Source organism: Lampetra fluviatilis, chromosome 23, assembly GCF_964198595.1.
Source record: "Lampetra fluviatilis chromosome 23, kcLamFluv1.1, whole genome shotgun sequence".
Classification (NCBI taxonomy): domain Eukaryota; kingdom Metazoa; phylum Chordata; class Hyperoartia; order Petromyzontiformes; family Petromyzontidae; genus Lampetra; species Lampetra fluviatilis.
The window spans coordinates 13,259,750-13,285,966 of record NC_136297.1 but is presented as its reverse complement, the minus strand read 5'-3'; the positions used below and the strand labels follow the sequence as shown (position 1 = coordinate 13,285,966).

Below are 26,217 nucleotides of genomic sequence, written 5' to 3'. Positions count from 1 at the left end.
CTCCGCGTCGCGCTCCAAACTCGGCTCCATCTCCACGAGATTCGTCCCGTCTCCCCGCGCCTCGAGTGGCCACGGGGAGCCGCTCGCTCTGCGCGCGCTGCCTCCGCGCTGCTGCTGCTGCTGCGCTCCTCGAGTTCACGCGCCGGAGGAGGAGGAGGGGGGGGGCACCCGCGTCTCGGCTGCCCGCGCCGCTCAGGGCCGCGAGGTAAGGAGCGCGGCGTCGCACTCATCACAGCGGGACGATCCGGGGGGGACCCCAGCAACTTGGGACCCTGCGACGGGGACCCGAGCGGGGTTCGGGCGGAGGAACTGGGATTTCGCGCGTTCGTTCGTTAGGAGGAAGACGACGAGGAGGAGAACGAGGAGGACGTCGAGCAGTAGCCGCTCTTCCCCCGACGACGACGCCGGATAGAGGGCGCTGAGCGGAGGGACCCAGAGGTCCGGTCCGTGACCGTCGAGGACCCCCCTCCACCTGACATTGACCTCCCGAGGACCCCCACAGCCTCGGTGACCACCAAACGGGGTCACGACGAGGAGGAGAACGAGGAGGGGAGCGCGACGACAACCGAGACAAGGGAGGGGGTCACTGAGGGTCAGCGTTTTCAGGACCAGAGTCTCTCCCCACCCCGCCCCCCCACTCGAGGGGGGGTGGGGGTGATCGAGGGTGGGGGAGAGGAGTTCGTGGCGCCATGCGAGGGTCGCGCTGGCTCCTCGTCCGCCTCGTCCCGCTGCTTTTGGGGGTCGCGGCGGCGAGGGGGCCCAGCGCGTGGGCCGCCAGTGGGGGCGCCGCTTCGGCCACGAGGCCCCCCGGGGCCACGGCGGAGCCGTCGCCGCCGCCCGAACCGTCGCACGAGCAGACGCCGGAGCAGTGCCGCGGCTACTACGACGTGATGGGCCAGTTCGACCCCCCGTTCGTGTGCCAGAAGCACCCCTTCTTCATCTGCTGCGGCTCGTGTGGGTTCCGCTACTGCTGCAAGGAGCCGAGCGCGCGCCTCAACCAGACGCAGTGCGTCAAGAACGAGACCCCGCGCCTCGCCAACGACTCCACGGGGCCCCCAGACGTCGTGGGGCCCTTCGGCCCGACGCGCGACAAGACGCACATGGTGGTGTACTCGGTGTGCGGCATCGTCGCCTTCATGCTGCTGGCGGGCATCTTCACCAAGGTCGGCCTCTACAAGCCCGCGGGGGGGCTGCTGCCCGCACAGCCCCCTGGGGAGCCGGGCGGACACTGCAGGTAGGAGACGGGACCACACGGGAGGGGGCCCGTGGGGGCGCTTGGGTGTCTGTGTGGAGGGCTCGGGGCTTCTATGTGTGGGGATTGGGGGTGTGTCCGAAGCGTTTGGGGTTCTGTTTGGGTTTGGACGACGCGCCTCGTGCACAAAGCGAGACGTGGTTCGCGAGCTCCTCTCCCGGTGCCGGGGAGCACGGCCGCTCAGGAGCGGACGGTTGTGGTTGGGTTCGTGGCTTTTTGTCGTTTCTTTGGTGTGGTCGTTGTGCTTATTATTGCGGTGGTTGCGGAGGTTGCGGTTGTTGTGGTTATTGTCGCTATTCTGTGGTTGAGGATGATTATGGATGAAGGCTCCGTGTTTCATCTGCGAGACTCCGATGCCAGGAGTCGCATGTTACACTCACTCTCTTCACCACGTGCGCGCACACACATACGCGTACACACACATACGTGTACACACACACGTGTACACACACACGTGTACACACACGTGCACACACACACACACGTGTACACACACATACGTGTACACACAAAGACAACAATCTCCCTTGTGCTTTTAGCCAGCGCCTATGAAGTCTGGCACGGTACACGAGGGGGTGGGTGGCCAGCACCACGCCCGGCCGCCTTTGTCTCCCTAATAACGATGTTTACACACCGTAGCAGGTACTCATTTGAGGTTGAGTCGAGATTGAGAGATGACCCAGGACCGGTTCAGATAATCGTCACTGGTGTTGACCGTGAGCGGGAGTCGTGGCGCAGCGCGCGAACCGCTCCGCTCACCGTGCGCACCAAGAGCCCGTGCAGCCGCAGGCTGTAGGAACAAGAGATGTGAGCGAGCACCTATGAAAGTCGGCACGGCACACGAGGGGGTGGATGGCCAACATCACGCCCGACCGCCTTTGTCTCCCTAGTGGCGAAGTTTACACACCGCACCAGGTACTCATTTGAGGCGGAGTCGCCATAAGAGAGGCCCAGGACCAGTTCAGATATACGTCATTTGTGTAGACTGAGCGAGTTCGAGCACAGCGCGCTAACCACTACACCACTGCTCCCCACGTGCACACACACTCACACGTGTACACACACCTACAATAGCTGCCCTTCGCCACTAAGAGGCATTGACGTCTCCACGATGCTTGTGCCAGGCTAGGTGCACGTTGAGGCCACGTGAGGGGTAGAAGGCTCGCTGTAAGATCACGGGGCAGACCCAGGTGCCATGGGTTGACTCAAATGACTGGCAGATGCATCACTTGTGCTCCCGTATGTGCGAACTTTCTGCGTTTTAGCCGCCTGACGCTACGTTAGTTGTTGTGAGCGTCGTTACTCTGTCCATTATTGTTGGAGAGCGACTGCCTCCAACTGCCCAGTAACGTCCTTCACGATCCTCCTCCACAAAGGTCGATCTTAAAGCCGCTGGAACCAGTCATCTGCAAGTCCAATCAGCTCCACGTCCTTCCTGAGCACATCATTCGATCTCCTCTCCCCCTTCCCTATCTGGCCCAGGGGTCGGCAACCAAAATAACAAGAAAATAAAAAATGTCCAATTCGGTAAGAACTCAATATTTCAAGAGCCCCAATGAATATGAATAACGTCACGAAGCAGTCTTTAAAGAGCCGCATGCGGCTCTGGAGCCGCAGGTTGCCGAGCTCTGATCTGGCCAAACAGCAGCTGCTTGGGCATGCGGTGGCTGGGCTGGCGTGCTCCATTACCCAGCCAACGCAGCCTCGCCTGCCTGAGAAACTCATAGACGGGAATGTGTCCAGAGCTTTCGAGAATCCTTGCGCTCCTCATATAATCCAGGCTGGTTAAACTCCGGATGGATCGTAGGCAGGCCAGCCTGAAGTATGTTCCTTTAAAGGGCACCACGTTTCGCATGCATAGAGAAGGGAGGGCATAAATGTGCGGACAGGCCAGGCAGCTTCCACACAGCGTTGCGCAGCTGATGAAAAGAGAATGCCGCTCGACTGATTCGACGGAGCGAGGCCACTGCCAAATTGCAGATGCTGTGTGAGTGTGAATATCTCTCAGTTCCATTCCCGATCACGGCCAACATCAACGACGAAGATGAGTGTCTGGTGCGGTGTGTAAACATCAACACCATCGGGAGACAAAGGCTGCCGAGCGCGGTGCTGGCTACCCCATCCTCCTGTGCAGTCTATTGGTCTTCATAGGTGCTCGCAAACAACACTTGCCTGTGTAGGCTACACGGGGGATCTTTGGCCCAGCGTGTCTGTGTGCGTCCACTGCAGTGCATGCGGACAGCAATCAGCGCGCGCCTATGTTGTGATGCTACCTGGGGAATGGTCCCAATGACTCAACCCGTCCCCGTGTGAGGCACCGGGGCTGCAGGGTGAGGGGTGAGTGAGATGTGATGGGGTGAGGCAGGTGAATGTGATGGGGTGAGCGAGGGTGATGTGACGAGGTGAATGGTGAGTGACGGGGGGGGGGGGGGTGATCGTCCCCATTGCACTCCCCGATCCGCGCCTCGTCCGCAGCTGGAGGAAAGGAGTCAGCCTGCCCCCCCCCCTCTCCTGCCCCCCCTCTCTCCTGCCCCCCCTCTCTCCTGCCCCCCCTTTCTCCTGCCCCCTCTCTCTCCTGCCCCACACCGCTCTCCCATGCCCCCACTCTCCCCTGCCCTCCCTTTCACCCGCCGCTCTCATGCCCCCCTACCCTGCCCCCCTCCCTTTCTCCCATGCCCTCCCCTCACTCTCTCCCCTCTCTCTCACCCCTGCTCCCCACTATTTCCCCTGCCCCCTCGCCCAGGCTGCTGGACGTGTCTGCACGCCAAGAGAGTAGACTGGCGCTGCCCACGGACAGCGGCTCCACCCCGGGGTTCCCCTCCATGCAGCCCCCCCGGGCCTCCTCCATGGAGGCCGGGTTCATGCACGGAGCGAGGCCCAGCCTGGGTACACTCACCACGCTCACTCACCATACTCACCACGTACGCCACGCACCATGCTCACCACGCCACGGACACTCACCATGCACACATTCACCATGCACGTGACTAATTCCTCATGACTGATTTGCAACGTACCTCGTGGCTGATTCATCTTTCCCGTGACTGATTCACCGTGACTAACTCTCCGTGTTTCCCGTGACCAACTCTCCGTGTGCTTTGTGACCGATTCGCCGTGTTCCCCGTGACTGATTCACTGTGTTTTCTCCGTCCTCTCTTCATTCCTAGATCAGTCCCAGCTCAAGACCATCTTTCATTCACAGCCGCACCTGGCATCGGAAGCCCCGCCCACCTACGAGGCAGCCAATCAGGCGGAGGGAGGCCGACATCCCTCCCTTCCGAAACGAATTGGTGAGGATGCCCTTCCCAAAGATTTGGGTCCACGTGCCCATGGCTCCCTCTGCTGGCCCGGCGCTCCGTCCCCAACGCGCAGGGAAGCAACACGGAGCTGGGTTTGAGTGGATGGCAGCACGGCGGTGAGGACAAGACGGTTGGGGAGCGCGGGTGTCGGGATGTTTGCTCGACGGGAGGATTGGTGGGTCTCTGAAGCTGGAATCAGGTGACAGAATGGGGGGGGTCAGCAGAGCGGTGGAGAGATGTCTGGTGGGGCTGAAGGAGATTTTGGATCTAGGAGGTGGCCTAGGGAGGGAGTCACAAAGTGATGGGTGCGATGGTGGCGAGAACGATGGACTTGGTGTTTGAAGTGATGTTGGAGAGTGGCTATGGGAGTGAGCGGGAGATAAGATCGGTGGGGAGATCCATCGAATTCTGGACAGAATTTGAGATGGAACTCGCTGGATGAAATACACGGATGTAGACATCACCCAAAATGGTTTGTGGAGGGGAGGATTTACCTCGTGTCGAGATTTTATTTGGACGTGACAGAGTGGTAGAGATGCTCAAATGTGAAATTTTGGAAATTGATTCTTGAATATAAATCCACTTCACAGCAATTTTCGTCGGTTTCAACGTGGGGATGGATGAATCCACCAATGCCGACTGGGGTCCATCTGGGTGTCTCTCATTAGCGGCCTCGCCCCCCTCACCCTGCCCCCCGTGTCCGTGCTATTGCAGAGAAGTCCGGGCTCCTGGATCACGTGGGGAAGATTCACTTCTCCTCTGACGCGGGACCGCCAACCTCCCTGCCCCTGCGCTCTGCCAGCCCCGTCAGAGCGAGCACGTCGCGCCAGGCGAGCGAGGCGAGCGGCAAGGGGGGCGGCCGCGGGGACGAGGACGAGCTGGCAGGGGCCAAGAGCCGCATGACCAAGATGCACTCGCACCCCGGCGCGTGGGCGAGTCCCGCCAGGGAGCGCTCCCTCCCCCGCGGCGAGGGGGACTCCGTGTCGCGCTCAGGCTCCCAGGCGCTGCACCAGCAGCAGCACCACCACCACCACCCGCTCCACCACCACCACCACCAGCCGCCGCCGCCGCAGCACCAACAGAGCCAGCACCAGAGCCAGCATGAACATCACCAACACGAGCATCACCAGCCACAGCACCATCAGCAGCAGCAGCAGCAGCACCACACCCTCCAGCACCACCACACGCGGGGGCAGCAGCAGCAGCAGGGTCCTGGGGGCCCCGGGGTGCGGGGGCAGCTGTCCCAGCAGGACACCTGGCCTGGGCCCCTGCGCTACCACAGTACCCTCGACAGGATCCCGACGAGCGGCAGCGGGAGCGGCCGCCATCACCAGCGCCAGCAGAGCACGCTCAGACCCTCGCAGACGACGCTCAGCAAGTCCGAGGTGACGGTGTGAACGGCGCTGACCGCGTCTCGTCTGCAAGGCGAATGCAAGTTGCCCCACGGTCCTGCCGATGGGCCCCTGCAGTCTCCCACCGTGGCGTGTGCTGTGCGGGTTCGCGTGCGAGCGGCGCGTGTAACGGTGCTGCTGATGGCCCCACTGCCCCGGCCCCATGTCCCTGCGGGCGAGGGTGTGCGGCCTCACAGTGACCCTGGCTGCCCTGGTCGCTCCCCGCAGAGTCCCGCGCGGAGCAGAGGTTGTGGATTGCCATGGAGCGCGGCGTGTGTCCCCGGGTTGTGTGTCGTGATTCGTACACAGTTTACATGTTAGCGGTCGTGGTTCGGATGAGCGGGGTGTGCGCGGCGACGTGTGTTGCACATCCTTCGCGACCTTGTTCATCTTTGTCGAGGGAACGGTAGGCGGAACGAGACACCTGGGGGCCACCGTGGCAACCCTGGGCCGAACCCACGAGGCCGGTCCGCGGGCCGCACCGTCGGTCGTGGACGCGCGCTGCGTTGTGCAGAATGCATCTCTGGGCCCCGCAGGGGCTGCACGTGCCCAACTAGCCCAGGCCACAATCACAGCCAGCACTGGATTTGAATCACACGCGTCGTCTTTGGTGGAAAAGAAGAAAAGTTGATGTTACCGTGACTTTCTCCGATATCGTCATCGTTTTATATCCATCGCTCGCGCTCGCGTGCGTCCAATTCAACCGCTTGTCCTTTTTGGACAAAGGTGAGAAGGAGCTTGAGCGGTCGTCGCTCTCCCTAGACGTAATGAATCGTGGCACTTGATGGGGACGCTGCAATAACATTAGCAATAACGACTCGGACGTGGAGTCCAGGTGTCCGCAGCAGCCACACGTCGATGTTAGCGGCCGAGTGTGCCAGTGGGTTTATACTCTGTGGGTTTTCCGACTATTTTAGGATTTTCCTCACATTTCTTGCCTTTTCCATAATTCGCTGGATTTTCCTTTGGGGTTTTCATTAGTATTTGAGTTTCCTACGGCTTCTCCGTCAGTGTATTAGTTTTCAATGAGATATGTCGGTATTTGGTTCCAGAGGTTTTTCTATGATTTACCGGTCTGGGGATCCAATCCCGGCACTTTCTGTTCCTGTACCACATGGAAATCCTCGAGTCTCGGCCCTAACTGGGCCATCTGCCCCCACAACAAACCACCGTGTCGTGCATCTTAAACTTCAAATCAAGAGGAGGCCGTGCTGAGTGAACTTCACGAGCAGGCTGGAGCAAACCAAGGTGTAGGCCGCAGCCTGGGCAGTGGGCCCTCCAAACCCAACGTGACCAGTAGCGCTCCCCTCTCCTGCCAAAGTCTCCTGCATGGAGGAGTCGGTGCAACTCTCGCCCCCATCGTTGGGCTCGTTCTCACAGTGTCAGTTCTCCTCCTTTGCCCGTCCCCGCTTGCCGTAGGCAGGCGCCCCCTCGGCAGCGCTGATACAAGGGCTGCTTGTGCACGTGCGGTGGCTGGGGGCCGCCGCACGCGCCATACTCTGGTTTAATATTCGGCCCCCCAGGTGTTGCAGATACTATTTGTCGATCAACACGATACGTGCCGCCCCAAGCCTCCCAATTTACCCGCGTCCACGCAGTGGGGGCCTGGGCCGTGTGGGCCCCTGTGTCGGTGGTAAGCACAGCTGCATTCCCCACCACTACAACCCAATAGTTTTTTGACGTTGTAATGTTAATATTAATAACTCTTGTCTACAATTCGAAATGTGCATGAGCCCTGTGATTGTGTAATCATACATACATACGTAAGCTTTTTATGGAACGCACTCGTAATGTGTACACTACTTCAGTGGATATTTTGTAAGACCGTGTGATGTCCACGCTTCCATATATTTATAATTACAGTCATACACTAGTGAAATTACATAGAAAATGTTGGAATTTTTGTCCATTCCAAGCTAATACTACTCGCTAAAAACATTCCAGCCGTGCGTCTGTGTGAACAGCAGGCCCGGCGAGGCAAGCGGACCCTGGGCCCGACACGGCCGTGGGGAACGCTGCATTTTGTCGCTGACTGATTCGCCTCGACTGCAGGGTCTAGGGGTGGCGTAATTTCCATAATGGTTACAGAAACAATTTCTGGCGAGCCGGAAATGAAGAGGACAGAGGTGCGAGCGGTGTCGAGGCAAAGCAATACGTGGCTTCCCGGGTAGCGCAGCGAGACCGCGTGTAATATAATCCCTGGTGTTTTTGTTTACAATGTAACCACGGCGTATACGTGATTAAACATTAAAACGACCTAAATACAAGTGAGCTGTGTGCTCATGTCCCGGCGCGGCCTGCGCGCGCGCTGAATCTCAAGCAGGGCCCATGACGCATCCACTCCCAAATGACACGGGCGCTTTATTGGCAACAGCTTCGCACCCCCACTCTTTGCCCCACCACTTCCCTCCCCACTGCCCCCCCCCCATCCATCCCGTCATTCCTAAATCCATGTTCAACACGCACACCCGACACCCGAGTTACAGCTCGATGACCCAGCTTTACGAAGGCCATATGCTTTTCTCAGTTAAAAAAATCTATTGTGAGCAGCTGCAGCAGCAGCGGCCGCCACCCTGTGCTAATCAGGCGCCGCGCCCGGTTGTTTTTCCGCGAGGGTCACTGCTCCACGTCAAGCTCGACGCGTTCCGGGACCTGGTCCATCCCGTAATATCGGTGTCGCACGCCAGCCTCGGTTACCGTGACGACACGGAGACCCGACACGTCGCTGCCTATCTGGCAGCCGATGGCAGAGGAGACCACCACCTCGACGGCGCCGCAGCGCCCTCCCGCGTTGCGGTGGTAGTGGCCGGTGAACACGGCGCAGACACCTGCGTGTGGCGACACGACGCGGGTGACACAGGTGAGCGCCGGTCAGCCTCCAGCTTCTTCACCTGCAATAACGATTTCTTTGGCTCGAGCGCCATTACACGCCGGGGCGTCTCGGAGCGCTTCACACACAACGAGCTTACATCACATCTCGCACAAAGCGGAGACAGCAGACACCCTCGACACACCCGCACAGCTGAAGTCAAGGAGCTTCCTCGCAACAACACGGGCACTGAACGACACTCCTGCAAGGAGACGTGGCGGGAGCAACTCGGACGCATCGGTGCCGAGATCAGCGTGGGCATCGAGGTGAGTGGACAACTCTCCACAGGTAAATTCGCGGGGTGGACCACGTGGATGACCGAACCAACTTGGCACCCAACCCGGCCACTTGGCAGTACACAACCAGAGAGCTGCTGCGACTACGGTAGCGAGAGGCGGAGAGGACCGTGTGACACCTGTTGCTCTGCCCACTGCTGGAGAAAGGGCACTGCACTGTGCAGGATCTTGCAGCAGGCGACCCGCGCGCCGAGATGCGATCGCCGTTCGAAGGACACCGACTTTGGTGGACGGACACGAAAAGAAGATTTCACGCATTCAAACGGCAGCCCCAGTGGTAGCCGTCCTGGCTCGAGGTGATTCAGCACCTGGCCTGAGCGGGCATGAGCCTTCCAGTAGGGGGTGGTGATTTCTGCGTGTAATCCCAATTGAGTAAATTGGGAGTAATAGTTCGAATTTGGACCGTGATGCCGCTGCACATCGGCCTGCTCGTTTCTAACGAAATCGGGGTACTGTAATGTCCACTGTGCAACAGAGGGCGCGCGTACAGCCTCACGGTTGACATCCGCAGGATAACCAGGGTGGCCTTCTGGATTCCAAGTGGCGAACGTGCTAGCGCCAGGCCACGTCACCGCCCAGAGGTCGCGGCTGGCGTACGCTTCACTGCACGAACATAAAAAACCCGATTCAACAACCGTGTGTGGGTCTGGTTGGGAGAGTGAGGTGGCGGTCACCGGCAGCGCTGAACTTGTCCAGGAGGCGCCGTCGCGCACGGCGCTCCACGTTGAAGTAGTCGTCGTCCTCGTCGGGCGCGACGAGGAAGAGCGGCGTGTGCTGCAGGATGACGAGCGGCCCCCGCGGCCCCTCCGCCTGCAGACACAAGGGGCAGCCACGTGGCGACACGCGAGGACACAACGTGACAAACGCGCAGGGCAACACCCCAACGCCAACAACACCCCAATCACAGCACCCCAGCACGCGAGCCAACGCAGCGGCACCTGCCGCACAGTCGGGAGACGTCCGACAGACCCGCGTCGCCGGCACCATCCGGCGATCGCGGTGGGGGCCAAGTGCGGGCGGAAGCCCGCCGCCCACCCGGGCGCCCTCTCCCCGGGGCCGGCGGGTGGTGGCGAGGGGAGAGGGTGGACGGCTCTTCACCTTGTAGCTCTCGAGCTGCTCTTCGAGCCAGCGCTCCTGCTCCTCCGCCAGCTCGGGGCAGAGCGACGCGTCCACGAAGAGCTGCGAGTTGAGCACAAGGAAGCGCGCGCCACCCGCCCAGAACGCGAAATAGTCGTCCCCCCAGGAGCGGCGGTAAGCCTCCACCGTGGCGGCCGTGGGGGCGTTGCCGATGTCGTGGTTGCCCGGCAGCAGCACGAGCGGGATGGCGGGGTCCAGCTCGCACAGGGCGGCTCGCAGATCCTCCTCCTGTGCCGCGCGGTTCGCTTGCCCTGCGCCACGCGACGCGTCGTGCAGATAGGAAAGGTGAAAGGGTTAGGGGTGATTTAATCATCTGCGTGTTGATTGCAATCGTTGCCATTTGTGCCTTTTCTGATGGCAGTCTCGTTTCCAAGTTGACGGTGACCGATTTGACGGTTGCCAGCGTTCGACCCCACAATGACGGTGCCATGTGGGGCCATGGGGAGAGGCAACGATGACAGACGTCGCGACCGATGGGGGTAAGTAGACGCGGCCGACACAGAGTCTAGTTAATTACTCTGCCAGGACAGCTGGGGCACTTTTAAACGTTTGTGGTGCAATCGAACGAGCAGCCTGTCCCCGAGTGAGCTGCGTTCTCTCATTACAGCTGCATGAGTTCAGCCGTCTGAGCCTCAGGCGGTGCACCGGTCTGCGAGCATCACGTCCGTCTGTGCGTGCGTGCGGCAGTGGTGCACGGGGCTAACGCTGGCGTGGACACGGTCGTGGCAGCAGTAGCTCCATCAGTAGCTGGAGTTGTCTCCAATGCCGGGGAGGGTGCTAGCACCGTGTGTGGTGAGTGCGTTTGTACGTAGAATATGTGGGTGCAGCGAGTGGGGTTTGTGCGTGGAGGAAGTGTGCGTGTGCGCAGAGTGCGTGGTGATCGAGTGTCATTAGTACGTGGGTGCACGTGGCATGTTGTGAGCTTGTTGAGGTGTGTTGCGCGTGCAGGCGAGGTGTTTGTGTGGTTAGTGTGTGGGAGAATGCGGCGAGCGTGCGGGCGAGGCCGTCCTCACCAGGCATGGCGTGCACGAGGTCGCCGCACAGCACGAGGAAGCGTGGCCGTGGCCGCATGCGGTTGACGGCGGCCACGGCGGCACGCGCGAGACGCAGCTCCTCGGCCCACTCGTCCCCACCCGCCGCGCTCACCACCCCCGACTCCCACTCCTTCATCAGCCCCAGCTGGGGGTCGGCGCCCTGCACAAACAAGAAGCTGCCCTGCCACTCGCCTGCGGGGCGTCGGGGCAGACGGGAGGAAAAAGGGCAGGGCAGGCCGTGAGGGGCAGTGTGAGAGGGCAGGGTCAGAGAATTATAAGGGCAGGGAGAGGGGCAGGTTCAGGATCACAGGGGTCGGGATTGGGCAGGGTGAGGATGAGGCGCAGGGCGAGGGGCAAGGATGAGAGATATGGGCGAGGGTAGGGATACAGACGGTGGCAACGGTTACATTACTGATACAATGGTGTGTCAGGTGTCTAGTGAGCACATACAAAGACGTGACGCTAACCTCGGTAAGGAGCGAGTCTTGGAACATTACTTGGCAATGACGAGAAATTAAACAATGACGCTAGTGCGGCTGATAGGACGTGAGAAACACATTTTTATTAGGAGATGTGGAGACGATGTCTGATTGTTTTGTTAATTGCTGTCGGTGTGCTGCGCGGACGATGAGGCGCCGTCACATCTCTGCCGTGCTCGCACGTCCAGGCACGCGAGGTCACGGTCACGCAGCCTGGTGGTGGTTGTGAGCTGTGGTGGTGGTGGTTGTGGTGGTGGTCACGCAGCGTGGTGGTGGTTGCGAGCTATGGTGGTGGTGGTTGTTGTGGTGGTGGTCACGCAGCGTGGTGGTGGTTGTGGTCACGCAGCGTGGTGGTGGTGGTTGCGAGCTATGGTGGTGGTGGTCACGCAGCGTGGTGGTGGTTGCGAGCTATGGTGGTGGTGGTTGTGGTGGTGGTCACGCAGCGTGGTGGTGGTTGCGAGCTGTGGTGGTGGTGGTTGTGGTGGTGGTCACGCAGCGTGGTGGTGGTGGTTGCGAGCTATGGTGGTGGTGGTGGTTGTGGTGGTGGTCACGCAGCGTGGTGGTGGTGGTTGCGAGCTATGGTGGTGGTGGTGGTTGTGGTGGTGGTCACGCAGCGTGGTGGTGGTGGTTGCGAGCTATGGTGGTGGTGGTGGTTGTGGTGGTGGTCACGCAGCGTGGTGGTGGTTGCGAGCTATGGTGGTGGTGGTGGTTGTGGTGGTGGTCACGCAGCGTGGTGGTGGTTGTGGTCACGCAGCGTGGTGGTGGTGGTTGCGAGCTATGGTGGTGGTGGTTGTGGTGGTGGTCACGCAGCGTGGTGGTGGTTGTGGTCACGCAGCGTGGTGGTGGTGGTTGCGAGCTATGGTGGTGGTTGTGGTGGTGGTCACGCAGCGTGGTGGTGGTGGTTGCGAGCTATGGTGGTGGTGGTGGTTGTGGTCACGCAGCGTGGTGGTGGTGGTTGCGAGCTATGGTGGTGGTTGTGGTGGTGGTCACGCAGCGTGGTGGTGGTGGTTGCGAGCTATGGTGGTGGTGGTGGTCACGCAGCGTGGTGGTGGTGGTTGCGAGCTATGGTGGTGGTGGTGGTGGTCACGCAGCGTGGTGGTGGTGGTTGCGAGCTATGGTGGTGGTGGTGGTGGTTGTGGTCACGCAGCGTGGTGGTGGTGGTTGCGAGCTATGGTGGTGGTGGTTGTGGTGGTGGTCACGCAGCGTGGTGGTGGTTGTGGTCACGCAGCGTGGTGGTGGTGGTTGCGAGCTATGGTGGTGGTTGTGGTGGTGGTCACGCAGCGTGGTGGTGGTGGTTGCGAGCTATGGTGGTGGTGGTTGTGGTGGTGGTCACGCAGCGTGGTGGTGGTGGTTGCGAGCTATGGTGGTGGTGGTGGTTGTGGTCACGCAGCGTGGTGGTGGTGGTTGCGAGCTATGGTGGTGGTGGTTGTGGTGGTGGTCACGCAGCGTGGTGGTGGTTGTGGTCACGCAGCGTGGTGGTGGTGGTTGCGAGCTATGGTGGTGGTTGTGGTGGTGGTCACGCAGCGTGGTGGTGGTGGTTGCGAGCTATGGTGGTGGTGGTGGTGGTCACGCAGCGTGGTGGTGGTGGTTGCGAGCTATGGTGGTGGTGGTGGTTGTGGTCACGCAGCGTGGTGGTGGTGGTTGCGAGCTATGGTGGTGGTGGTTGTGGTGGTGGTCACGCAGCGTGGTGGTGGTGGTTGCGAGCTATGGTGGTGGTGGTTGTGGTGGTGGTCACGCAGCGTGGTGGTGGTGGTTGCGAGCTATGGTGGTGGTGGTGGTGGTTGTGGTGGTGGTCACGCAGCGTGGTGGTGGTGGTTGCGAGCTATGGTGGTGGTGGTTGTGGTGGTGGTCACGCAGCGTGGTGGTGGTGGTTGCGAGCTATGGTGGTGGTGGTTGTGGTGGTGGTCACGCAGCGTGGTGGTGGTGGTTGCGAGCTATGGTGGTGGTGGTTGTGGTGGTGGTCACGCAGCGTGGTGGTGGTGGTTGCGAGCTATGGTGGTGGTGGTGGTGGTTGTGGTCACGCAGCGTGGTGGTGGTTGCGAGCTATGGTGGTGGTGGTGGTTGTGGTGGTGGTCACGCAGCGTGGTGGTGGTGGTTGCGAGCTATGGTGGTGGTGGTGGTTGTGGTGGTGGTCACGCAGCGTGGTGGTGGTGGTTGCGAGCTATGGTGGTGGTGGTGGTTGTGGTGGTGGTCACGCAGCGTGGTGGTGGTGGTTGCGAGCTATGGTGGTGGTGGTTGTGGTGGTGGTCACGCAGCGTGGTGGTGGTGGTTGCGAGCTATGGTGGTGGTGGTGGTTGTGGTGGTGGTCACGCAGCGTGGTGGTGGTGGTTGCGAGCTATGGTGGTGGTGGTGGTTGTGGTGGTGGTCACGCAGCGTGGTGGTGGTGGTTGCGAGCTATGGTGGTGGTTGTGGTGGTGGTCACGCAGCGTGGTGGTGGTGGTTGCGAGCTATGGTGGTGGTGGTGGTTGTGGTGGTGGTCACGCAGCGTGGTGGTGGTGGTTGCGAGCTATGGTGGTGGTGGTGGTTGTGGTGGTGGTCACGCAGCGTGGTGGTGGTGGTTGCGAGCTATGGTGGTGGTGGTGGTTGTGGTGGTCACGCAGCGTGGTGGTGGTGGTTGCGAGCTATGGTGGTGGTGGTGGTGGTTGTGGTGGTGGTCACGCAGCGTGGTGGTGGTGGTTGCGAGCTATGGTGGTGGTGGTGGTTGTGGTGGTGGTCACGCACGCTCATCCAGGCCCAGGAAGCGGCGCTCGCGCGCGCGTCGCGTGAACTCCGCCTCCATCCCCGCGCGCGCTGCCGCGGGGGGTCCGCGCGCTCCTGATTGGTCAGCCGCGCGCTCCTCGCGAGGGCAACTTGCTCCGAATTAATCACCGCGCACTTTCGAGGTCCCCTGCTTCCGATTGGTCACGTGCTCCTCATTAGTCACGTGATCCTAATTAGTCACGTGCTCGTTGATTGCCCGCGCTGGTCACGTGGCCCCGCGGTTGATTGATCACGTGAAAACTCTTAGCGATTTGATTTCGTAGAGCGCATAGGCAACGATAGACTGACGTGATTGGGTGCCATCCGGAGCGTCACGTGACAGCGGCAGCCAACCAATTGAGACGAGGGCGTTGGCGGTCGCGGAAGCGCATTGGGAAATATAATGTCAGCTCTGGTCACGTGTTCTTTGTCCAACACTGGAATTTGTAGTGCGGATAGAGGCCCTGTGGAATTGGTAGTGCGGATAGAGGCTCTGTGGAATTGGTAGTGCGGATAGAGGCCCTGTGTAATTGGTAGTTCGGATAGAGGCTTTGTGGAATTGGTAGTTTGGATAGAGGCTCTATGGAATTGGTAGTGCGGATAAAGGCCCTATGGAATTGGTAGTGCAGATGAGTGCCGCTTACAATGACGATCTGAATCTGTATTTCGGCTGAAGGAATCCGATGAGCGATGAAGCTCTTATTTCACAGAAGTCAACAGCAAACAATATAAACAACTAAAGGAGTGCAAAATATATAAGATGTTCAGCAAGTCACTAAATATAAATACTGTACATGCATTAACTATACAAGTCCTATTGGTCAAGCTTGGGAAAGGCAGAACAATCAACAAAACAGTCCCAGCCCGCACCAAGATAACACCACGCAGCAGGAGTCATTCAATACAATGGCACAAACACATGCAACTATCGATACACGTGTAATGATACAAGTTACAGTCACATTTGCAAATGTGACTGTATCCAGCACGAATCTTCTGTTTCAAGACATTTTTTAAAAGGAAGATTTCCGACGTTAAGGGAGGAAACAAGGTTTGTTGCAAAGCGTTGGTGCTGCATCCGATTGTTGTTCTGGGGAGAGAGACAGAGTTGGGCTACTGCGGCTCCCCACCAGGGGGCAGCCTCACCACCCCGGGCACGAGCCGCGTTCCAGCCCACCCCTCTCTACCCTCGCACGAGACCGCTGCCAGCCGGAGTTGAGCGGAGCAGATGTGCCGTGCAGACACGGACTCGGTGGACTGTGTGTGTGTCAGGACTGCGTCGGGCCATAGGCGTTAGAGAAGTTCTGACGTTACGCCTGATGCGTGTGGCGGCTTTGTGGTTCTGTTTCTCTGCGTGCGTGTGGCACCATTTGAGGCGCTACTCACGTCTCAGTCTGTGTGTCATTGCTTGCACTCGCCGAATTAAGCTTAACACAAAACCTTACACTCAGAATCAAGTTAAATATGCAGGACATAGGAATGTCATGGTTTTGTATGTATTCACTGAATAAAGTTTAACACAAAATCTGACACTCAGAATCAAGTTTAACATGAAGTCGGACGTCAGGATGTAATGGTCTTGTTTGCACTCACTCCGTGAAGTTTAATACGATATCGGACACTCAGAGTCAGTTCTAAGAAGGAATATTATACACTGAATCGCGGCTATTATAAAATCGGACATTGGCATAGCATAGATTGCTAAGCATTAAAGAATGACATTTGTAAACAGCAACATAAAGCACTTTGATCGACTATATGAATAAACTAATATAAAAAGTTACGTACAAATCGGACATCAATGCCGTTATGTATCTGTCAACCGTGTAATATAATTTAATAATAATGATAATAAATCGTCAATTTTCAAGATCGCTACCAGATTGACTTAGAGCTGGGTGCCGGATGGACTGAGCGGAATTGATACAAGAACCGCGATTCACGATCCACAAGACCATCCACCAACACCAATCCCCGCCATTCGCCACTTAGTGACGGTGATGTCACCACGGCCCCTGTGCCAGGCCAGGTCACGGACAGACCCAGCAGGTGCCATGGGTTGACTGAGATGACCGGTAGATGCACCACCAGCTGTGACCCCTACTGTGCCAGGTTAGGTGCAGGAGGTCTCAGGACAGACCCAGCAGGTGTCATGGGTTGACTGAGATGACCGGTAGATGCACCACCAGCTGTGACCCCTACTGTGCCAGGTTAGGTGCAGGAGGTCTCAGGACAGACCCAGCAGGTGCCATGGGTTGACTGAGATGACCGGTAGATGCACCATCAGCTCTGCCCCCTACTGTGCCAGGCTAGGTGCAGGTCACGGGACAGACCCAGCAGGTGCAATGGGTTGACTGAGATGACCGGTAGATGCACCACCAGCTGTGACCGCTACTGTGCCAGGCTAGGTGCAGGAGGTCTCAGGACAGACCCAGCAGGTGCCATGAGTTGACTGAGATGACCGGTAGATGCACCATGAGCTCTGCCCCCTACTGTGCCAACTTGCTGCATTTGAGTCGCCCGGCGGTGGTAGAAGCAGCACGGTAGAAACACCAAAATAAAACCTTTTATGTGCAAAGACACCCCCATCGGCTAACGCCACGCCCAATTTACTTCCATATATGGGGGGGGGGCAAATCTGTGATGGGTGATTTGGTCGGGACTCGGGAGTACAATTTCATTGTATTACAGCGCCACCGCAAGGTCATCACCATCCAGCACCGCAAACATTATTGACATGATACATCAGCATCGTTAGTAAATGTCATGATCGTCCTTTCACGTTGAACATCATTGTTCAACATCCTCCATCACCGTGTCATTAGACATCAGTCAGTAGCAGCAGCAAGCATAATCACCGTCACCAATCAACAACATACTCATAATCGAACATCACTGTCACCACCGTTGTTAAGACCACCCGCATTATAATGAATCAGCCGCAACATGCCCGGTGCGACATCACCTTATCACCACCGCGATGGCTGTAATCAACCCCCCTTGCACAGCTCCTGGTGTCAATCCACTACTGGCTGAGGCCCTCCCCTTGCCCTCCCCTTGCCCTCCCCTTGCCCTCCCCACGCCGTGGTGGGTGTGGGAGCTACTTTGCCGTACTTCGCGCTGGTTACTGCGAGTTGGTGAGGCGCAGCAGTGGGTGCATTGACGGGCAGTACCGTACAACAATATGGTTGTTTGCAAAACTGCCCTCTGCTGCTCACAAAAGTTGCCCGTCACCTACAACAACTTGTTGTGCACGGTCGTCGCCCATCCAAGCACCATCCAGGCTCAACTCCGCTTAGCTTTCGACATCTGACGAGATCGGGAACGTTCCCTGGTGATTTGGTCATGAGTATTAAGTCGGATGTGCAGTATTTATGCGCAATCTTCCTAAATAATTACAGCATAAACAATCATGTCCTTTAATCTAACCGATAAAACCCGAACTTTAGGACTCTCTCGGGATGTTTGGCCAATTCCTTTTGAAAGAAGCATTTGTCTTCGTTCCAAATTAACAAGAGAAAGATCCTCCACCCACCGCCCACGGGATTGGATTGCGCCCAAAGCTCAACACAGACGGTTGACGAACCCATTTGCTGTCCTGCCATTGCCATCTCCTGGCCACCTCGCAGCCGAGCGGGTTTGGGTGGCTTCACAAATCTGTGCGTGATCCACCAACGCTCGCCCCAAAGCGCCGGTCTGGGTCACGGCGTGCGCACTGCCACTGCGCCCGGCCGACTTGAAGCTCTCAGCCGTTCCGGATAGGAGACTCCTTGGTGGCGTGGGGGTTGACGGCTGTTTTCACGATCACCGCACGTTGTGGACTTGGGCCGTGTTGGGCTGTGGACTGCAGAGTGAATCCGTTGTGACCGCGCAAACCGAATAGTATAGCGAGCTCGCCAACTCGTGCGGCGACTCCGCAAAACCCATCAGAAATAAAGTTGTCAAATGTTTTATGCCTCTATAAATAAGCGCTGACTTAACAACCTCAAGAGGGTTGGAAGAATCGTGCAGCCGATGCTATCTACAAAGAACAACGTGGCGCGGGCATGCGTCCTCGTGTCTCCCCGGTGTCTCACCTCTGTGTGGTGCCTCAGTGTCTCACCCCTGCGTGTCTCAGTGTCTCACCCCTGCGTGTCTCAGTGTGTCCCCGGTGCCTCGCCCCGTGTCTCCGTGTCTCGGGGTCTGGCCCGTCCTGCGATGTTTCATTTTGCATTAGCTCCTACGCAGCAAAAGCGGTGGTGGTGGGGGGAGGCGATCGGAGACGGTTACCCTGCGCTATGGGGCCCGAGCACTCTCCTTGCCCCGGGGGCCCCGTGCCTGTGCGAGGGAGAGCATGAACCCTCGCGCAATTAGCGCAGGGCCCCGTTAATTAGGGGGGAGACGCCACGTGACGTGGGGGCAGTACCTGGAAGAGATTACTCGAGGGCGACCCGGGGGGAGCCAATTACAGCGGCACGCCGAGACACACAGCGGGGGGGGGGGCATGGTGGAGGGGGGGGCAGGTGATGAATGGTTTGATGTGGGGTGAGAGAGGTAATTGGGGATGGCAGGAGAAACAGACGATGCATTTGTAGGAGGTGCTGGGGGTGATGTTAACGTGGGAAGGTGACGGTAGTGAGGAGGGGAAGTGATGGTGGTGAAGAGAGTTGGTGGTGATGAGGAGGTGATGGTGGTGAGTATGCGAAGTGACGATAGTAAGGGGAGATAATAGCGCTGGATGAAGTGATGGCGCCGAGGTGATGGCGGCGAGGAGAGGCGGTGACTTCAAAGCCGCTGTCTCTGGGAGGCGACCCCTCCCCTCCCCGCCCCCCTCTCCTTGCTGTCATTATCCCATTACCCCGCGTCTCATCCTCCCCTGCACCCGCACTTGGAACCCATGGCAGTTGTTTCCACATTCACCTTCGTGTTTAAACTCGAGCCAAATCATCATCAGCACCATCATCAGCAGCAGCAGCAGCTGCCGCCCGCGTTCCACAAGCGCGCTCCAAGGGGCGGGGGTCACCCGCTCAGGGGGAGCGGTGGTGCCCCCCTCCCCCACCGCCCCCACCCCTTCTCCCTCCCAGCCCCCGAACATACAAACTCAATACATTCTTCAAAAACACCGTGGCCCTAAAAGGAAAACTATATAATACGCGACGTTTCGGGCAATGGCCCTCCTTCGCAGTCCATAGTGAGCCGAGTGACTGAATATCGCATTGCGCTGGATGCCAATCGCAGAGAACAGCGACACAACTTGACAACACCATGGCCTCAACAAACCACATCATCGTAAACGTTTCGGGAAATGGTCATCTTTTATAGCACACACATAGAAGGACACAGTCTGATTGCAGAATGTGCCGTTGTGTGGACACCACTGCCAACGCCGCAGCAGCATCACCAAATAGCGAGTGCAATTGAGTGAATCGTAGTGAGAGATTGCATTGTTTAACTCCACCCCGTATACGCCATGGGGCCTTGATTGCAATTACATTTGAATAACAGTCTTATCCACGAGTCGCAAATGCCGAGCGAGTGAACAAGGCAGCGCCCGGGTCGTCTGAAGCGTGCACCCTGCACCACCTGTACTCACCTGCACCACCTGTACTCACGCCCCACCTCCCTGGCCCCGCCCCCTCACCGCGTAGCCCCGCCCCCTCACAGCGTAGTCACGGCCCCTCACACCCAACTCGCTCCTCCCCTAGATTAGCCCCGCCCTCTGGCGGGCACTCCCCATTAACCGGCCGCAGCAGCAGCAGCAGTCCAGGTAGGCGGGGGCGGGGGGCAAGGACGGGGTGGGGGGCAAGGACGGGGTGGGGGGCATTGTAGAGGCGGGTGGGGGGGGTCGCAGCCCGAGGGCTGACGAGTGCCCCCCCCGCCACGACTTGTACTTAAACGGCTGCGGCCGGGCTCGCGCAACGCAGAGAGCGCTTCCTGCTCGCGGAATCGAACCGCGACCCAGGAAACTCCGCGACTGCTGTGAGTAGTGGGGGGCAGTGAGGGAAGTGGGGGGCAGTGTGAGTAGTGGGGGGCAGTGAGGGAAGTGGGAGGCAGTGTGAGTAGTGGGGGGCAGTGAGAGTAGTGGGGGGCAGTGAAAGTCGTGGGGGGCAGTGAGGGAAGTGGGGGATGTAATGGGGGCTAATTGCTGTGGATGTTAAAGTTCGCTGATGTTCACCGGCAGGATCGAGGCTGACCGTGCTCTGTGCTCCTGCAGGAGCGAGGGGAAGCGGCCGCGTCCATCGGTGAGTCCTGTGATGACCTCGAGGGCATGGCTCTGAGAGGGCCTTGTGCGTGCAATAGGCGATTTAAGGGAACTGAGTGGCCACTCTACCAGAGCCCGTGTTTTAACACAAGGTGCTGCACTTCTCGCTGCCAGGGTTTCAATGGAAGTTAATTCGTTCCGTGGCAGCTCATGCTGCCGTGAAACTGGCAATGCCACTGGCGAATGAACATCTCTTTCAGCTACGTGACTGGGATGTTCACCACCGAGAACTCGGGCTCACACCGTTGAGCCGGAACAATCGAGACCTGGGTTCGAACCCAGGTGTCAGCCGCCCAACCACAGCAATTGAACCGGGTTCTCAAGTGTAGGGAGTTCGTGGTCTCAGCCCGGTAACTAACGAAGGCGCATTGCGGGTTGTGCATTTGTAAACTCGGCTAAATTTCAGCTTTGATAATTGCCAATACTGTACCAGCCTGACTGCCTTGATGCGAGCCGCGTGCGCGTGTGCGAACGTGCGCCCCCTCGTGAGCGATGGATTTATTAGTGAATAAGTACTCCGTCTACTCCTCTAGCGATGTGGTGTGGGTGATGGTGTAGGTGATGGTGTGTGGTGTAGGTGATGGTGTGTGGTGTGGGTGATGGTGTGTGGTGTGAGTGATGGTGTGGGTGATGGTGTGTGGTGTGGGTGATGGTGTGTGGTGATGGTGTGTGGTGTGGGTGATGGTGTGGGTGGTGTGGGCGATAGTGTGTGGTGTGTGTGATGGTGTGAGTGGTGTGGGTGATGGTGTGGGTGATGGTGTGTGGTGTGAGTGGTGTGGGTGATGGTGTGTGGTGTGGGTGATGGTGTGTGGTGTAGGTGATGGTGTGTGGTGTGAGTGGTGTGGGCGATGGTGTGTGGTGTGGGTGATGGTGTGGGTGATGGTGTGTGGTGTGAGTGGTGTGGGTGATGGTGTGTGGTGTGGGTGATGGTGTGTGGTGTGAGTGGTGTGGGTGATGGTGTGTGGTGTGGGTGAAGGTGTAGGTGGTCTGGCTAATGGTGTAGGTGATGCTGTGTGTGGTGTGGGTGATGGTTTGGGTAATGGGGCGGGTGGTGTGGCTGATGGTGTGTGTGGTGTCTGTGTTCAATCTACATTACGGTCGTGTTGTGGTTGTGTTGTGGGTGTTCCACGTGGGAGGTTGGTGGGGTGGGGGCCCCTCCCCTCCCCCGCCCCCTCCCCTAGTCCCTGGCGCAGGGACTCGAGTCCCAACCCGAGGCAGTGACAGGAAACTGCCGCTCCCCCTCCTGCCAGTGCGAGTGAGTTAGTGTGTGCGCGTGTGTGTCTACGTGAGTGTGTGTGCGAGAGAGACTTTGCGTGTCTGTTCGAGTCAACGAAAAGATGTTTGTTGACTCTTCATCGACTGGCACAGACACTGGCACAGGCGGCGAGCTGACCGGGCATGCTCAGCCGCCGCGTGCACCCAAGCAGCTTCTGATGGGGCTAAAGAGGCGCGGCGCGAGCTCGAGAGGAGATGGGCCGATCTGTGAGTGTGCGAGTGTGTAAGTGGCACGGGGTAACACGGCTGATGTGATGTGGTAGGATTTGGATTCGGAGCTAAGTGGACTGACTTGTCGATGACCGGTACCAGCGGTGTCAAGATCGGCCTCCGTGGAGGTTCGTGAAGGACGCTGTTACAGGGCAATTGGAGGCAGTCGTCCTCCAGCAGCAATGGAGGGGAGATCAGCGACGCTCACAACAACGAGCGGAGCACTCGGTGACTAAAATTCAGCAAGGTGGCAAATTGGGGACCACAGGTGGTACATCTGCCAGTCATCCCAGTAAATTAACCCACAGGACCTGGGTATGGCAGGTGCCTTGCCAGCAGCCAGCCTTCCACACTGCACGTAGCCTCGCACAAGCACTGTGCTGACTTCCCCAGCATTTAGTGGCGGATAGCGGCTGTTGTAATCGTTTGTGCGTATGTGAATGCCCATGTGAATGCCCATGTGACATGAACACCGGCAGGATAGGGCAGGGCAGAGCGAGGAGCGGGCGCGTGGTGGGAGGACAGTGGGGGCAGATCGAGTCGCACCCCCACCCTGCACCAGAACCCCCTCCCTGTGGGGAGGGGGTTGTCATGCTTAAAGATGTATTACTGATGACGGTTGGCGGTGTTCGGAGGATTCCAGCGAGGTTTGAACCGCCGCTCGAAAGCGCTCGCTGCAGGAGGCGTCGCCAATGCGACGCCTCTCCCCCAGGTCTCCCCCAGGTCTCCCCCAGGTCTCCCCCAGGTCTCCCCCAGGTCTCCCCCAGGTCTCCCCCAGGTCTCCCCCAGGTCTCCCCCAGGTCTCCCCCAGGTCTCCCCCAGGTCTCCCCCAGGTCTCCCCCAGGTCTCCCCCAGGTCTCCCCCAGGTCTCCCCCAGGTCTCCCCCAGGTCTCCCCCAGGTCTCTGTGCACTTTTGTGACGAAATTGGCAAAGAGAAACTTTCGTGGGGGGGAGGAGGAGGGGAACGTGGCCCGGCGCTGGCGGTGTCTCTGTTTGCCGCGTGCTGGCGCCTGTAGTGCCCCAGCCAGAGGCTCACCTCCTCTCCCCCCCCAGAGTGTCGGCTTGTCGCGTTTGCCCTGGAGGGGTCTCCTCTTTAACGCGCGGCGTTCTCGCCTCTCATCTGCCAATTACAAAGGGCGCCAATTATTCCCCTCGGAGGAACGCCTCACCGAGTCCCCAGGAGTCTCATGCAGGAGGGTTCCTGCGATACGCCGTTGGACCGCGCCGGGAGTCGAACCTTCATGAATTTGGGGAGAGGCTCCGAGTCGGGGTGTGGGCCGGGCGGTGCAGGCAGATTGGGGGGGGGGGTCACAGGAGAGCCGTGGACCGCATGTAAACATTCAGGAGGGTAAAGAGTTACAGCCCTTTGCTAATCCACTGCTGGATGAATCCCTCCCCTCGCCGTGTCAAGTCATGCCGATTGTTTGACCATTCTTCACCACGTTGCTTCGTGCGGGCTGCTGAGGGAGGGTGGCGCCCAGGATCGGTGCCACTGATGGTAGCCGTGTTCAGTAATGGAACTGGGGAGCCGGCTTGATGGCGGAGTGCACAGTGATGGGATTAGAATGTGGTGGATCGCTGGGGGGGATCGTGAAGTCGAAGGCGGCTGCCTCGCCCCCTCCCCTCTCCCTGGGCTGCTGGCGTCGCGACAAACTGAGGAGGGAGAGAGCGAGAGAGAGAGATCTCATGCAGAGAACATGAAACAAAAACAACTCCCCCCCCCCCATAGCACCACCCCCTTACCCTGACTGAGACAGCCCGGCTCTCGATGGAGCCCCCGTCAGGGGTAGGTGGGGCTGCGGGTAAGGGTGGAGGACAGGGTGGGCAGTGATGTTACCACGACGTTTGTGCCAGGCTAGGTGCACTCACAAACCCTCCCACACAGACACTCACTGCCCGCAGTGCAGGGATTTGAGCCGTTGTGAGGAGTGTCGGTTCGTGTGTGTGGAGTGGTGAGGGTGTGTGTGGAGTGGTGAAGGGTGTGTGGTGAGGGTGTGTGTGGAGTGGTGAGTGAGGGGTGTGTGGTGAGGGGTGTGTGGTGAGGGTGTGTGTGGTGTGGTGAGGGTCTGTGTGGTGTAGTGAGGGTGTGTGTGGAGTGGTGAGGGTGTGTGTGGAGTGGTGAGGGTGTGTGTGGTGTGTGTGGAGTGGTGAGGGTGTGTGTCCTGTGGAAGTGGTGGAGTTGTCGGGACAGTCGCCGTGGTAAGGGGATGGGGCTCCCTGCTGGGAGTGTCCCAGTATGGTCAGTGACGCGGGCTCCGTTGCGCGGGGAGGAGGAGGAGGTGAGGAAGGAGGTGGAGGAGGGATCAGGGAAGAGGGGGGGGGTCAGCCCGCGCTGTGTTTACGCGTCGCGCTGTTGTTTGTTTATGGAGCCGGTCTCGGGCTTTGCACGCCAAGACGCGGGGAAGGTTGGGGGGGGGGGCACAGGACGGGGAGAGATGGGGGGCTGGGGCCGCACATCGATCCTCATTCACGACACTCGTTATGGGGCCTCCTCCCACCAGACTCGTATCCTCTCATTTACACCGCAGTCACCGGAATCTACAACGCTTGGCCTACTCTTAAGTCGGCTGAGCCAAAAACGAGGGCTTGATGTTGTGTGGTCAAGATCAGCACTTGGGGGAGACAAATGCGGTTGTGCCGTGCACGGGACTCGCTGCCTCGCCTGCGTGAAAGGCAGCGCGGGGGGTTTGCGGGGCGTGGGAGTGAGGGTCCTCCACACACAGGGAGGGGTCCCTGAAGGGGCGACCTGACCCCTGCCCCCCGCTGATTTCCGGACCCCAACTCATGACCTTCACGCGATAGCGGTGACCAATGTGTGCACAAAACTGTATCCCCAACCCCATCCCTCACCTCAACTCCATCCCTCACCTCAACTCCATCCCTCACCTCAACTCCATCCCTCACCTCAACTCCATCCCTCACCTCAACTCCATCCCTCACCCCAACCCCATCCCTCACCCCAACTCCATCCCTCACCTCAACTCCATCCCTCACCCCAACTCCATCCCTCACCCCAACTCCATCCCTCACCTCAACTCCATCCCTCACCTCAACTCCATCCCTCACCCCAACTCCATCCCTCACCCCAACTCCATCCCTCACCTCAACTCCATCCCTCACCTCAACTCCATCCCTCACCCCAACTCCATCCCTCACCCCAACTCCATCCCTCACCTCAACTCCATCCCTCACCCCAACTCCATCCCTCACCTCAACTCCATCCCTCACCCCAACTCCATCCCTCCCCTCAACTCCATCCCTCACCCCAACCCCATCCCTCACCCCAACCCCATCCCTCACCTCAACCCCATCCCTCACCCCAACCCCATCCCTCACCCCAACCCCATCCCTCACCTCAACTCCATCCCTCACCCCAATTCCATCCCTCACCCCAACTCCATCCCTCACCCCAACTCCATCCCTCACCCCAACTCCATCCCTCACCCCAACTCCATCCCTCACCCCAACTCCATCCCTCACCCCAACCCCATCCCTCACCTCAACCCCATCCCTCACCCCAACCCCATCCCTCACCCCAACCCCATCCCTCACCCCAACTCCATCCCTCACCCCAACTCCATCCCTCACCCCAACTCCATCCCTCACCCCAACTCCATCCCTCACCCCAACTCCATCCCTCACCCCAACTCCATCCCTAACCCTCGCCTCAACTCTGTCCCAGCCCCACCCCGTGCCCCTACTTGGTGAGGCCACGCCCACGCCGCACGCCGAGAACCCGGAGAGGGAGACGCGGGGAGCGCAGAAGCGGAGACTCGGCGGCGCGCGCGACACGGGGCGACGGTGGTGGCGGCGCGGGACAGCTGAGCGCAACACCTCCCCCCCCCCCCCAATACCGCGCCCCCCACCCCGTACAGGTGAGGCGCTCACCCCCCCCCTCCCGTACAGGTGAGGCGCTCACACCCCCCCGCACACCTCTGCCCCCCCCCCCCCCACTGCCCCACTGCTCAGGAGGTGAGTGGGCGTGGGAAAGGTGG

At 59.3% G+C, this 26,217-nt stretch overlaps 3 protein-coding genes across 4 annotated transcripts in view; 2 read left to right on the top strand and 1 right to left on the bottom strand.

Moving 5' to 3' along the window:
* The first annotated feature begins 211 nt into the window (after positions 1-211).
* Positions 212-5,948, top strand: LOC144940878 (protein shisa-9B-like). Its single transcript, XM_078867372.1, has 5 exons — positions 212-1,234; positions 3,996-4,138; positions 4,420-4,542; positions 5,266-5,552; positions 5,802-5,948. Exons 1-5 carry the CDS (start codon positions 690-692, stop codon positions 5,946-5,948), a joined length of 1,245 nt encoding a protein of 414 aa, XP_078723498.1. The 5' UTR covers positions 212-689.
* Positions 5,949-8,373: 2,425 nt separating this feature from the next.
* On the bottom strand, positions 8,374-14,771 carry CPPED1 (calcineurin like phosphoesterase domain containing 1). 2 transcript variants are annotated; one of them, XM_078867451.1, is made up of 5 exons: positions 14,479-14,771; positions 11,258-11,470; positions 10,206-10,495; positions 9,782-9,917; positions 8,374-8,770 (listed from the first exon to the last, which is right to left on the bottom strand). In XM_078867451.1, exons 1-5 carry the CDS (start codon positions 14,534-14,536, stop codon positions 8,559-8,561), a joined length of 909 nt encoding a protein of 302 aa, XP_078723577.1. In that variant the 5' UTR covers positions 14,537-14,771; the 3' UTR covers positions 8,374-8,558. The 2 variants fall into 2 exon arrangements, with proteins under 2 accessions (XP_078723577.1, XP_078723578.1); XM_078867452.1 differs by lacking the exon at positions 14,479-14,771 and adding an exon at positions 11,746-11,878.
* A 7,284-nt stretch (positions 14,772-22,055) lies between these two features.
* The window catches only part of LOC144940843 (uncharacterized), a 31,477-nt gene continuing 27,315 nt past the window's right edge, over positions 22,056-26,217 (top strand). The window contains 4 exon segments of the mRNA XM_078867323.1: positions 22,056-22,155; positions 22,158-22,219; positions 25,905-25,957; positions 25,960-26,128. Coding sequence (XP_078723449.1) covers positions 22,075-22,155; positions 22,158-22,219; positions 25,905-25,957; positions 25,960-26,128 — 365 coding nt within the window. The 5' untranslated portion in view covers positions 22,056-22,074.